We start from the raw sequence: 14623 nt of genomic DNA on the forward strand, positions 1-14623 counted from the left end.
TTCCAGTTTTGTGTAGTTCACTATGTTCACTATGTTTTGTTTGAATTCTGGGCTCTACAAGCTGGCCTGTCTTCAAGAAGCTAAGAGCCCTACTGGGTTTATACTTTTTGGCTATATTCAGTGATTTATAGACTAATAGTGCTATAAAATAAATATTATACCTAACTAGAAATTAGTGTAAGATGATGGAAAGCTGTTTTGGTGATTGATTGGATGTGGCTAATAAATGAGAGATCTGAGTCTATTAGAACACCATGGTTTCTGATTAGGTCTTTAGTTTTTAGCTCCCTATTCAAGGTGTGAATTATTTTTGAGATGCTCCTCTCTGTTGCCAAATGTCACGAACTTCTATTTTGTCTTTATTCAACTGGGGGAAATTGTCTCATCCAGTTAATTATGCGCTCATAAACAGAGTTTGTCTACTTGGCAGTAATCAGTGAGAAAGCCAAGTGTGTCATCTGCATAACTGTGATAGGAAATTCTGTTGTGTTGAGAATTTAGCATAATAGGAGAATATATACATTGAATAAGAATGTTTAGAGAACTGAACTCTGGGGGATCTTGCATGTCACAAGCTCCTATCTTATCAGATTCATTACTGCTGATCCTGACAAAGTATCTCCAGCCTTCTAAATAAGACCCAACCCACAGTTCCTGATAGTGCTACCCAATTTTCCAACCTGTCTAGAATTACTCTGCGATCTACAGTATCACATGTGGCACTAAGCTCTGACAATACCAGGTCTGATATTTTGCCAGTCTGTATCTAGGTGTACATTTATGGGGCAGTCTCGGTACTATGGTGGTGTCCAAAAACCCAACTGGAATTTGTCAAGAATCATTTACATAAAAAAACAGTTAACTTTCTAATGTAGCTGTCTTATAAATGGAAGACTTGAGACAGGGATGTAGCTGTTAAGTACATAATTATCCAGAATTTTCTTTTTCAAAAGTGGCATTTGTTTGTAGTAAAAATAGCATTTGTTTGTAGTCATTTCGGGATATGCGTAACAGGATATTCACTACTTGCAGCAGGCTAGCTGCTATATAGATCAATGATTTTTTGAGAAAGTCAGCCAGCAAAGTATCAAGAGACATACAGATGTTTCAAGATGCCAAACTGTTTCTTTAAGTGTTTTAAGGTCAAGTGTAATAAATTGTGACAGTAAACTTGTTGCTTTTAGGTGGCGATGGTGACAGTATTGTCTTATCACTTATAAATATCAGTGGTTTCTGATTTTATGCTAATGTTTCTGATTTGATCTGATCTGAAAAACCTTCTTTACATTTCTGAGTGGAAGGGAATTCTGGGCTTGTCTGCTGTGAGGGGTTCAGCTTTTCTACCATTTGTTGTTGGTTCTTGTCATTCCTGTTAATGATCTTAGAGAGATGAAACTGTCTCGTCCAGCATGACTCAAGGTCAAGTGGAGAGCCGTTTATAGATGCTGTAGTGGATTTGAAATTATACTCAAATCTGTATTGTTATGGTGTTTTTGTAAAATGCATTTGCTGCTGTGTTTTGCACTCTGATGCTAATGTGTGATAATGCTGTTTATGATGATTGGTTTCAGCCGTTCTCTGAAGATGAGCTTCTGCACTGTTGTATTCTTCGCTTCGGTCGAGGGCACCAGTCGATAAGAATCTCTGCATTATGGATAGTAGGGTATCTCTACATTTTGGAGGCAAAATGCATTGTTTGCAAAACAAAACTTGCCTTCAGGGCTGGAAAAAACTCTGCATCTGTAGTTGTATTTAAGCACATGTGAGATCCTGTAAGTAAACAGCTCAGTAATTCCTGTGCACGGGTGCTTGGTCCAGATCACCTGTGTGCCTAATCCCTCTGCTACCTGCACAGGCGATCTTCATCACTCCCCTACCTGTGCAGAACGGCCTTGCATTTCTGACTAAGATCTTTTATCCCAGATGCTTGCTGGATTAGCATGTTTACCTGATGGACTTGATTACTCGTACACACAGTCTCCATGGTTTTATTTTTATTTATCTTTTGCTGTAGCCAGCATCCGCTCATACTCTCTCTCTCACTTTCGTCTCTGCTCTGATAGAGAGGTAGCAGTAAATCAAACCTGCCACAGGCAGAGAATGATTTATTTTGAACGGTTCTCCCTGTGGTCAAGAAGCAGAGGTTATTTTGTCATGAGGATGGAGCACATAAACAGAAAAGAAGGAGGAGAACTCCTCTACCAGGCTGAGAGCACTACCCCTGTTTCATAGCTTTAAACATAACCATTCCTTATAGTGCTTTGTAACAAAACTGAGAAGGCAGTCAGCCATACAGTCATTTCACTCTGCCCCTTTTCTATACAAAGCGTCACTGTACACTCCTCTCCTATGGTGTGGTTGATGTGCTTACCTGGTTGGTGCTATTGTCATGGCCACAGGCATGGTTAGAGCTGTCGTTCATCACCACACGTCTCTGTAGAGGCAGCCAGGCCATCTGGACGGGAGCAAGGCAGCAGAGTTTGGCCTTCTGCGTGCTGGGCCCTGGCTTAATCTGAGCTTTCTCTCTGCTCTCCAGTCCAGACTGGGACTCCAGTGATTCCAGGCTTCCCAGAGTGCTCTCTCCCAAGCTGGGGGTGAGGCTTGGAAGCCTCTCCCTGCAGTGGCTGTTTGGATAGTCCAGGTGATGTGAGGATTCAGTGCCGGTCACGTTGAGGAGGGCAGGCATGGGTGCGGTTTGCTTGGCAAATGCAGGGAGTTGTGGTTGAGTGGGGTGAGCCTGGGGTTGCTCAAGAGCTACCAGCCAGTTGTCTGTATGCTCACCTTCGCTCTGTGGACAGGCTGCACGAGGAGGCCCATACACCTGCGCCACCAGGCTCTCCCAGTAACTCTTGTCTCCAGATCTCCTCCATGCTGGGGAGGCATGCAGAGACGTGCACCCCTCTCTGGTTTGACCACTGTGCTCGGGTAGCTGTCGCCAACTCTCAGATTTCACATCCATAGTGACCCTTTCACGCACTGTGAGAATTAAACCCCTTCTCAATACTTGTCCCAGAAATCGACCAGAACATAAAATATCCAAGCTTTAGTCTTAACAAAGGCCCTGGAGTCTGAGAAGCAAAGAAAGAGAAGTATTAAGAAAATTTAATAAGAGATATTTGAGTCATCCTCTTTAACACAGAAAAAATTGTAAATGTATCATGCAAGTGCATCAGACAGTGGCATGAAGTAAGGTATACTTACAATTTTACATTTAAAAAAGTGAGTGAATCAAATAATGAACATATGCAAGAGCAGCTGGTATTATGAAAAGAACTTTGTTTACCTGCAAGTCTTATAGTCCCAGATGGAACAGAGCAACCTGAAGCACTGTAGAGTGGAAGCATCTCATAGCCCTAACTCCCTCTTAGCGGAACTGGTAAGAAGTGTCCTCTCACTTTTCCTTTTTCCGTTCTTTCTCTCCCCCCCTCTCTTTTCCTTTCTTTCTCCCCCTCTCTCTTTCTCTTTCTCTGAAGAGCTGCTGGTGGTGCTGTCTCCAGTCAAGCATGAATATGACTGTGCATGTCTCACTGAATGAACAAAAGACCCACAGAAAACATGAACATATACCACAGGCAGAACATTTGTGTGTGTGTGTGTGTTTTATGTTCCTTTCCTTGACTGCACTTGACATTCTTGTTATGATTACTGATATATGCACAGAGAGGGATGCGTGGGGTGAGGTCACATTAGTGTTACAGAAACGCCACTTTATTAGAATTCTGTTTAGAACACAACAGTGGCATCTGAGCATCTCTACATATCATGCAAACACACTTTTACTAATACTGTGTAAATAAACCACAGCAACAACTGTTTCATTTCATCAGAAACTTGTCACGTAGGAACGAAATATGTTAGTAATTATGCTTGATAGCTGTTTGATACCATGTGGACCACAAATACACACCTGGAGCTTAAATTTGTGCAAATAATTACAACTTAAACCACAATCATAATATTGATCGGAAAACCCTCAAATAATTCCTCAAAATTTATCAATTCTATTGAGGCTTCTCCAAAGTGTCATATCTATAGGAGACCCCTGCACTTGTATTTTGACCAAACAAAAATAAGTATATAAAAAATGTAAATAAAGAATGCTTAGAAAAGTTACTTCTTTCAAGCAAAGTTAGGAAAGAGTGATTCATGAACCCAGAGCTCATGGCTCAGGACTGTGTGCTGGCTGTGTGATTTTGGACACACAAAGCTGAAGAGAGCCATTAGCTGGGAATGAGAGGAACAGATTGTTCAGGTTGATGTCAGCATTGCCCACATGATGTTTCTTAAGACTCGCTCTAACGAATGTCACCCACTAAAATATTCTTAGCCTTGAGGAAAACATTCTGCAAAGCAGGGTTGTTTTGCACTGAAGGTCTGTAGATACTAATGTTCTGGTGTTGTTTTTGAGCACAGCCCATGACCCGAACTTCCTCCAGGTACACATTGCTGCCCTACTCCTGACTAACCTTTAGCCCTGCACAACAGACTCACAAATCAAATCTATTCATTAGCCTTATGTATGAACAAAAATGATTAAAAAGTATATATATTTAAATCAATGAGTGGATCAGTGACTCATAACTTGGGGAATGAGAGCCATTTGCACATTCTAATGACTGTCCTCCTACTGCTGCTGTGCACTTGGCCCTGGCAGTTTGACTCCACGTTTCTGCAATGGTCCAAGTGCACCATACTTTACATTAGCCATTAAAAACACACACACACACACACACACACACACACACACACACACATACAATTTCCTGCATTTTTCAACTTTCAAGGAGTGTTTAGAATTTAAACACTTGCCCAGCAGTAATAAAGAGGCTACAAGTTTCAAGTCAATGTGGAAGTAAAGCAAATAACCAATCTCTCAAGGCAGTGACAAGAGTCACTGTTATTGCTTTTCTTCCGTAACCATAACAAACTTTGTTTGTTTTTTTCGTTTAACTTAAAAATAGAAATGCAGTAACTGAGAATAACCCACAGAGTCCAACACACAACATATCTAGTAAGCAGACTTCCTGTCAACCCCAGAGGGTGGGAAGGGAGCTGGGTGGCTATTGGAGAAATAAGACTAACACTGCCCTCTGCTGATTGGAGTGCATGCTGTCATGCATTCCAGTAGACAGTGGGTTTGTACAGACTGCTGGAGGAAATGATATCCCCACATTGTCATTAGAGGAAACTGACAAGGGAGATTCATTAATCTGTAGTAGGTGAGCATTGAGTGTAGGTGGCTGGTGTGTGTAGTGGTCTCTGATGCTGGGCCACGCTTCGAGGAGCACCAGGCTCAGGTCGACATCTGTTCTCAGTTTCCAAAGATCTCTCATCATGTATGTGTACATGTCTGTATGTGAATTTGATTAGATATGTTTTTCTTTTGTAAAAAGCAGGTACACAATGTCTCGGAAGCTACCTAGATTAAGCCTGATCTCACACCAACCCAAGAAGATGACACTAAAGATGACCCTGTGGAGCCTTTTGGGCTAAGGTTGGGTTCTCTCCTGGACTGAAATACTTTACAGTAAAACAGACACACTCCACTGACTGATTATTTGTTTATCCTTGGTAATGGGGGAGGGGGCACATAGTGTTAGACTGTGCTGTGAACCAGTTTTCGAAACTACTGCCATTTTACTAATAAACAGACTAATAAACAGACTAATAAACAATGACACGGCTGTCAACACATTTTTCTATATTCTTCTCCTGTGCAGTAACCTTGGGTACAAGAAAGACACTATGCAAATTCAACAAACAAACAAATAAATAATTTCACATTTTCTTTTTTGCACATAAAACTATGTAATAAAAAGAAATACATATATTTAATTAACTGTAAAGGATGCTTGCACTTGTTTTATTTAAACTGTTTACTAATTTTAATATCTTATACATTAATAAAGAAATACTTTTTTTGCTCACTTCATTATCCATCCTAAAGTCCCTAGTCCAATTCCCAACAGCATCTGAAGCATGGTTTACCAGGATTCAGATCCCAGCTGTGCCCTGTTCCCTGCTGCTACTTAATGTACCAAATAATGCATCTAAGCAATATTGAATTCAGGACATAGTGCTCCTGTCTGACTGGGCACAAGCATTTGGCTATGCTTCAGACATACTACTGAAACTGCCTGGCATCAGCACGGCAGGGATGTTCCTTCCACTATTCTCCGGAAAGCAGAGATGTGACTAGCCTTGCGTGTGTGTGTGTGTGTGTGTGTTTTGGCTGCTCTTAATTTGACGTTTTGGTGTAATGGTCATTAACTATTTGCGGGAGACCTCTCAAAGCACGAAAAATACTGCTGAATATTAATGATCTTCCTGTTCGCTGGGCAGGGTTAAAAGCACGTCCAGTAAGAGCCCTTTCATCGCGGAATATAATCTGAAGAGTATGCAAGACAATTAACCAGCTAATACGGTCTAACCCATCTGATATTATCAAACATGACATACCAGTAAAAAAGAAAAATACACATCATTGATAAAACACATAATATATTCTTGGTAAGCTTTATTACACTTGACAGTCTCCTGCTTTGACTCGAGGCAGCCTCGGAGCATCAGGAAAAGGGCCCCGAATGGTTGGAATATGCCAGAACAATGATCGGTGCCTTTCTCCGCCTCTAGTCCAGCTCATCTTTTCAGAGTCAGGGTCCCAGTCTGCTTTGCCCCGACTCGAGCTAAGCATAACAGTATATCGTAACGACCTGGTTCAGTATTATTATTATTTTTTTTGATTAAGTGTTTCGTAAACCGAAGGGAACGACATTTTGAACGGCCCAGCCTCAGCACAGCACCGTCGGACTCGGGCGCGCTGACGCTCGATGACCACATGACTAAAAGTTTGACTCGCGCTCGCTCTACCCCCTTGTGGCGCTAGCAGTTAGTGGTGGAAAATGGCGGCTACATGTATCTCTCCACACCAACAGTGAAAACAACAAAAAAAGTCCGGCGAAAACCGTGGATGCATACTAGGAACCGCCAAGACAATTACGCACTGTTCTTCCGATTTTTTTTTCCTTAGATGAGAATGTCGCGCTGGGTTCCCACGAAAAAGGAGAAGTATGGTGTTGGTGAGTAAACGGTGGATAACGTTGCATGCGACTGCAGAAGTTTACGAGGAATGGTGATTATAAAAGTGTACTCTCACAGGTCGCGTTTCCACTTTCCCTGAAGCGACTCGGTTTTTGTTTTGTTTTTTTCGTTGAAGGCCTTCCCGCTGTGATGAGTTATCCAGTAGACATCGCTCACCTCGCTGTAAATCCGTGCGCGCTTGTTTGGAAAGTGTTTGGCATGTTTGAATGCATGCAAACCAGCCCGAGTCTTTGTGGGAGAAGAGTACGTTGGGAATTGACACAGGCGCGCCTAGTCGTTACCGTTTCCTGTGTGGAGGGCCTGAACGGGACTAGCAGAGCACTGATTAGAACTTGACCCGCTCATAGCGAACTATTCTTCAGTTTCCGCCACAGTTCGTACATTTGTAGCAAGGTTGGGAAAAAAAACTTTTGTTACAAAATTGCGTTCCTGTAGTTTGTAATTGCCCTGCACAATGTGTTGCTATTTGTTATAACTTGTTACTTTTATTATGATACACTGTTCAGTAACACAGTTGCGTTTACAGCAGCAAAAGTGTTACAGCGGGACTTGTTTATACAATAGTTTTTTTGTGTTTTTTTTTTTTTTGCGTTGGAAACGCGCTGGGAAGGTTTCTGAAGGACTGTTTCAGTGGCCGGAAATTCCGCCGCGCGGAAAGTGTTCGTGTTCTTACACGTTTAAATTGCGCCGTAGAAATGCTGGAATCTGGTCATTTCGCTTTCCCCCTGGAAGTCCTGATGACCTTCCAAAAAGTGTTTAGAAACTTTTAGAAGTTCATTAATTTTATCTAAGGGTTAATAACTAATATTTTCGTTTAGCTCTAACGTCCTAGTGGTATTACAACCAGATTTCTGCATGTGTGTTCTAAATGTCTGCTTGTGAACCACAATGTTTAAGTCTCAACGAATTTTCTGGGAAAAGGCTATAGAATGTCACTGCCAGTATATTTTGACTTGGGTCTAAAGGGCAGAAAGATGATTAGTGATTTTGTCTGGTTACATTATTTTCATCTTGCAGGGGAGCAGGGGTTTTACTGGACTGAGTTGTGAAGTGGGTAGTTTGATGAGTCACGAGTGATGAAAACTAGACCACAATATTTCAGAGTGGGAAGGTGTGGCATATTGTGCCCTTTTGAAATACCAAGCAATGCTAACCACAAGGCTGTGTGTACAAATGGATTCTGCTGTGTAAATGAGTGTGAAAGCCTGTGCATCTTGTGGGCTAATTATCTATACATCAATCACACTTTCTTATTGATGAAAATGGATACACAAATAAAAACAACCATTTGCACATCTGTGACAGATTAATTATTGAATGTTACTGTTTGGAATTGTTTTTATGATGAAGCTCCTCTGTTTGTGTATTAACTGCGTTTCTCCGCATGCTTCCTTTTCTGGTTCTTACTCAGTTTAGAATAACTTGAACAGAAACACTCGTGTGCGCACACACACATGGATGTATGCATGAATTTGAGGCAATGCTGGGAATCTCTATCTGCCCATTTTCCATACTGATTAGAAATGGGGGACAGAACAAAGTGTGTTTGTGTGTGTGTGTATGTGCTCGTGGGCATTTCTGTGTAGTAGGTGTTAGATGTGATGAGGGACTTTTTTTGGGATTTGCATTGATGAGACAGAAGAGGCTGGCAATTATTAAAAAAACATCTTTACTTGTTAAAGAAGACAAGGGACTGTCTCCTTAACTGTGTGTCTTACTGAAGTGTTGTAACCACTTTCATATAGTCATAACAGGCCTACAAGGCAATAACAAATGATCTTTATAGATGTCACTAATTCCCTTTTGGAAAATGGTCATTTTTACATAAATGCTCTTGCAGGTTTAATTTTAAATAGTAAGTGTTGTTGGAGAAAATATACTTCTTTCTTATCTGTCTTGAGAGAAAATCATTTTGGTTACATGACAGGTTGGGTAAGATGGTGTTTAGGTGCTTGCAAGGTTTTACTGAGTATATTTCTGCTCTTCTTCTGTACTGTGCATAACAAATGGTTGAAACCTTGTTTTTCATGAGACACATGATTTTAAGGTGTCTCTTTAGACATTTATGTTCCATTATTTTTATGTCCTTGATTAACCTGCTCATACGTGTAAGAAGATTAGTACAAACATGTGAACACTGTAGAAGGAAGAGGAACTATGAGGGTTAATTGCAACTTGTTTCCCAGCAGTCTTGCCAGAGCATGTGTGTCTAAGGGTGCAGGTATTCAGGAAGTGCTCGTTATAGAGAGGCGTGAGCATTAGGGGTTGTAATCCTGTAAATTTTTCCCAGGGGACCTATAATCTGCTGTCTTTTGGAATTTAGAGTTTTCTAAATACATTCCCAGTGAGTGTGTGGAAAAACATGACATGATTTGCTGTTTATTTCCAGAAGGTGTTCGGATGTGTAGAATATGTTTGACAGAGGTTGTCGACTGCTTGAGCTTTCTTAATTAATGATGAAATTACTGAATTATAAAAATCATGCAACATTGTTTTCTAATTTTTGCATCATATTTGTGTCTTCATATCTACTGTTTTTTTGCATTATTTAAACATTATGGCCTTGCATTTCCTCAGGTGATGTAAAGTTTTTCTCTGCTAGTCTTGCTATTGTTTCACACTTTCATGATTAGTCACAGCATGGCTTGACAGGAACATCACCTTTTGATGTCTTAAAAACATTGATTAAAATGCATTTCCGGGTGCTACCATCTGCTCACTCGAGTCTTCTTGTTTGTGTTTGTTTCTTCCACCAGTGCGTCTTATCCCTTTTGTGTCCAGCGCCTTCCCAAAAATGTAGGCTCTTCCCTCTGAATTCCCCCTGAACCCTCTACAACAATCAACAATCTTTTTGCTTAGAGTTAAGTTAGTCGCACATAGCTGTGCTAATTAGATGCTTTATTTTATTTCTTATTTTTCTTCACAGGAACTATTTATTTCAGTTTATAATGACAATGTGATCAATTCTGACAGTGTAAGAAAATTCATCAGAAAATAGTGAAAATGGTATCCACAAATTCCTCAGAAAAGTGGATTTGAAAGGTTTTATTTTCATCATAGTTATGGTTTTTACTGTTAAGTAAATACAAAACAAATGTTTCATGTTTTGGCTATATAAATGACAACCCAAGTCAAATTATACCCTTGGGCTGTTTGGTGCCTATAATTAGACCTAGTTATGTTTTGACCTGATATTCCATGAATATTATTTGTATCTATGGTTTTAATTTGTATGCTGATTGAATTGAGCTTTGTAAAACGAGAATAGGATGTCCTAAAGTTGTCATGCATTGGCAGTGTTGCCAGATTTAAAGTGACATTCTTAGTAGGAGACATTTTATTTTAGAAAAAAGGCCATTATGACATTTTTTGATAAAATTGTTAGTTTGTATTGCCTCAAAATGCAATATCAATCTTTGGATACAAAGCAGCAAACACAGTACAAATTTTGTTGATACTGTAATTTAATTAATTAATTAATACATTAATTAGGGTGTGTGCCAACAAATCAGCATTTATGTAAACATACTTTTAAAAGTTTCTGTTTACGATTTATTTAAAACCCTTTTACACACCGAGTTGAGCTGTCTCACATGATGTCTGTGACCTGTCTCACAAATGATTCTTTTTCCTGTTGCATCTAAAATAGCATCAACAGTTTGCTTAGTTCAGTGTGTGGGTGTGTGTGTGTGTGTGTGTGTGTGAGAGAGAGAGAGAGGAAGAGAGAGAGGGGGGGAGGGGGAGGGGGAGGGAGGTGAGGCCTGTCTGAGTCGACTCTGTTATCCTGTTTCCTTTCTTTGTGTGCGACTTTGGCACCTTAGGTGCCACAGGTTTTGGGTCATGCAGGACAAGAGTATCTTTCCACTCCTTTCATCTGTGGCCCCCCCACAGCTGAACATGTCCTCCTCACTCCTCTTGTTACCCAATAAGCTGGTTGGGGAATGCATGACTAGGCCTTTAGCTGACAATTAGCTATCCTACAAATATTGAGATTAAAGATATAATTGTTTTTTTTATTCCATTATTATAGTATGTCTGTGTGTCTGTAAATACTATAACACACACACACACACACACACACACCTTATGATGATGAACGTTAATTTAACAGTGAACTTGGGAATCTATAAATGAAAATTCGTATGCTTATAATTGCCAAATAAACTGCATTATCAAAGTGAACCGTAAATCAAAAATAAACAAATGGCCATCATTAAAATGACGTGCCAACGACCTCAGGAAGTTTGTACGTGCACTCAGAAGCAAAATGGTTTCATCGCAAAAAGTGATTTAAGTAATTAATGGAAAAGACGCTTGAGTTAATTTTCCGCATAACAGCGCAGAAAAACTAATGGAAGAGACGCTAGAGTTTATTCTCCGCAAAACAGTTAGCAGTCGCTGAAGCCGGGATTTTCAACTAGGATTGAGGCAGAAATACAAGTGCATTATCATTTTGGCTTGCAGCTTGAACTCCACTAAATCACGTACATACGTTTTCATTACTTGTTTGCCATGTTCGCCTCGAAATTCCAGTGTAAAAGGCTATTCCTTTCGGCATACTGAAATAAAGAAGCACATGAACGTGTGCTCAGTTTGTTTTGTCCCAACAGATTTGTTATAATGAATGCAACAATTTCATATTCTGTTTGATGCGTTTGAAATCGTATTACTATGGAAAACAACGGCAGTCAGAGCACATCGTCTCAGGCTGCTGGAATAATACTGATCAGGCGATTGTGTAATAACCGTGACGGGGTCCTGATTACTTCGGCGCCCTCTGTCACTTTTTAAATGATTTTTTGGGTAATTGATGTAAAAATAAACCTCTGCTGTAACAGTTTTCAGGGTCTGAGGGGCAGCGTTTGAACTGAAGTCTCCTCTCGGCTACTTCCTCCCGCCTGAGACGTAGGCATCCACTAAAATCTTTTTTTTTTTTCTTTTTCTTCTTCCATGTGGTTTTTTTTTTTGCTTTTGGTGGGAGTTGTTGTTGTTTTTGAAAAGCTGTGCGTTCCGAAGCTGGCTGCCCGGAGGTGAACCGAGCGAGCTGAACTCGCCGATGCCCGGTCGGATCGCACCATTAGGCGTGCGTGCTGTGCATGCCTCCCTGCTGCGTCACGGGGACGGGGCGCTTGTATCTGCCCCAGGCACGGGACGGACTGAGCTCACTTCTCCGGCTGGGCTTGTGTAGCCTGCGACTGCTCTACACGTGCTCCATGTACAGTTATATTAACTCAGCCACTAAAATAATAAAAGGGTCAGTTATCACCCCCCCCCCCATGTATTACTGTAGGAGCTGTTTCTTGTATTTTTACAAGAGATCAGCACACTGGGGAAACCAGTTGTTTTGATTTCAACACCTTCAAGCCATTCCTTACTTAAAGAATTAAGGATTTGTTGTTTTCAGTGATGAGGCATTTTTAATGCTAATGGCCTTTGCAGTAATGGCATATCTGTCTGCATTGCCAGTTGTTGCTATGGCAGCAGAGAAACGCGGAGAAAAAGATCTGATATACACAGGAATCAAACGTTATGATAAACATCTTTTTCTTTTTCTTGCATAAACCGGTTTTACCTCCTAGAACTGTAATATATATATATATATATATATATATATATATATATATATATATATATATATATATATAAAATGTATGTATGTATGTATGTATGTATGTATGTATATGTAAACAACATTTTTGCTGTTCATTTATGTAGAGGAGTAGTGCTAGGCATACACAAACATCCAGAAGTTAGTTGAGACTAAAGCGCTGGGATAAAGAGCCACTGCTGTAGGACAATGCTTATTGTAAATGGTTTTTTTCCTTCATTTTCTTATAAAGACAGTTAGAGCGGTCAAATTAGTCACAGTTTTTAAAATCTGTCTTCCATACAGGTCTGACCTTTTGTAGATCCTGAAATATGAAGTGTGTCTGATTTACCGTCTGTGCCGTCATTCCACTGTGTTGTGATGTAACAAACCAGCAGATCAAAAGAGTGGTAGGGGTTGATGTCTGTGCTTGTTGTCTGCATACAAAGCACGTGTGAAACCTGATCCAGAGCCTGGGGCAGTGCACATTGTTTTCCCGCTTTCTCCCCAATGTGTGACAAATTAATTCAAATTCCCTTTGTTTGGGAACCAGAGCATTGCCTTGTAGATACTGTTCTGTTGTGGAGAGAGGGATTGTTAAGCGAGTTAGGAAGGAAGGTTGGCCCCCCCACCCCACTTACTGATTCTCAAGATGAACAAAGTACTTCAGAAGAAGGATTCTGTGTGTCGCTGTGTGTTTAAAGCTGTATTGAAGCTTGCTTGAGATCAGATCTGAGATTCAGATCACCGTTACAGGAAATGCTTACTAAAGCCTGGCGAAGAACAGCAGCCGTCTCCCACTCGCTCGGCTGGCGATGGAAGTGAGCAGAGAAATTTAGCACGTCTGAATTCAGCAGGCCTGGTTTCCCAAGTAGGAGACCACATGAAATGTCTTCTGTGCTCTCTGTGGAGAGAGTGAGTCAGAAGGAAGCTCTGTCTGAGTTTGCAGCCTGCCTGGCTTGTCTGCTGTGCCCCTCCACACCTCCCCTTCTCCACCCTCCTCTTGCTCAGCCCTCCTCCCCTGGGTGCGCTGGGCTGGAGCTGTGGATGGTGCTCTGTGTGTTGGGATGGATACAGCGGTGGGTGTCAGACCCTCCCTTTGCTACACTTTGGCTTTCCATCTGAGGAAATGATGCTTCCTGCGGTTCCTCTGAACCGCAGGGCAGGAGCCACAGCTTTACGCAGGACAATGGCTCTGTTTCCACAAACGCACACCACGCATACACACGCACCACGGACAGAGATTAGTTTGTTTATGATGCGTATCCTCAGCCTTGGTTGCGGACATCTCTCCTTCTCTTACCCGCTCTCTTTCTGGATTTCTGTGTCTGTCCTGTTTGTGATAAAGTAACAAACAGTTTTTCACTCCTCTCATTAAAAAGACTCACTCATTTTCTGTTCAGTGGTTTCAAGCAGTTAAAAGTGGGGTAAGTATAAGACTGTGAAGTAGAGCTGTAGTTAAAGCAGCAAACCCAGCACCCGGCGTGAGTGCAAGTGATTCCTCTTTGAATGCTGTTCTAAAGCCTTTCACGCAGTGGGGAAAAACACGTACCAATGTTATGAAAGCAAGCCGTGCTCTTTATTAGCCATTACCCCCTGCCTCTCGGAGCAGGGAATACATTAGCCAACAAACTGAACTGACATATTTTAATAATGAGACACCTGTTCCGATGTATGTGTGTGTGTGTGTGTGTGTGTGTGTGTGTGTGTGTGTGTGTGAGAATCACTTGAAGGAGAATTGTTGGGGGGCAAAAGCTGCAAGGTGTTGGAAAAGAGCCACAAGACAGACAGATGTCTGGACTGCAGTAAAACTAATAAAAACACATACATTTAAAAACAACAAAATGACAGCCAAGCCAAGCCTAAATCCTCTTCCAATGAGCCAGAGGTTGTTGAGAGGAGCTCCTGGCCCTACACGTCTGCTTGTGATTCCTG

The 14623-nt window shown here is 41.1% G+C and overlaps 2 protein-coding genes across 10 annotated transcripts in view; one reads left to right on the forward strand and one right to left on the reverse strand.

Annotated features, from left to right (window-relative positions):
• c15h10orf90 (chromosome 15 C10orf90 homolog) overlaps positions 1 to 3629 on the reverse strand; it is an 18609-nt gene extending 14980 nt beyond the window's left edge. For 2 of the 6 annotated variants that reach the window (XM_081697206.1, XM_081697205.1), the window contains exons 1-2: positions 3284 to 3618; positions 2372 to 3068 (exon numbers count right to left, since the gene is read on the reverse strand). In XM_081697206.1, the coding sequence (XP_081553332.1) occupies positions 2372 to 2959 (588 nt within the window). In that variant the 5' untranslated portion in view covers positions 2960 to 3068; positions 3284 to 3618. Of the gene's footprint in view, positions 1 to 2371; positions 3069 to 3283 lie in introns of those variants that run through there. The other 4 variants (XM_081697208.1, XM_081697207.1, XR_014117123.1 and 1 more) reach the window with 3 other exon arrangements.
• Positions 3630 to 6868: 3239 nt separating this feature from the next.
• The window catches only part of dock1 (dedicator of cytokinesis 1), a 182581-nt gene continuing 174826 nt past the window's right edge, over positions 6869 to 14623 (forward strand). For all 4 annotated transcript variants that reach the window (XM_035533660.2, XM_035533661.2, XM_035533662.2 and 1 more), the window contains exon 1: positions 6869 to 7079. In XM_035533660.2, coding sequence (XP_035389553.1) covers positions 7031 to 7079 — 49 coding nt within the window. In that variant the 5' untranslated portion in view covers positions 6869 to 7030. The remainder of the gene's footprint in view (positions 7080 to 14623) is intronic.

This window comes from Electrophorus electricus, chromosome 15 (assembly GCF_041902795.1).
Source record: "Electrophorus electricus isolate QZ-2024a chromosome 15, ASM4190279v1, whole genome shotgun sequence".
Classification (NCBI taxonomy): domain Eukaryota; kingdom Metazoa; phylum Chordata; class Actinopteri; order Gymnotiformes; family Gymnotidae; genus Electrophorus; species Electrophorus electricus.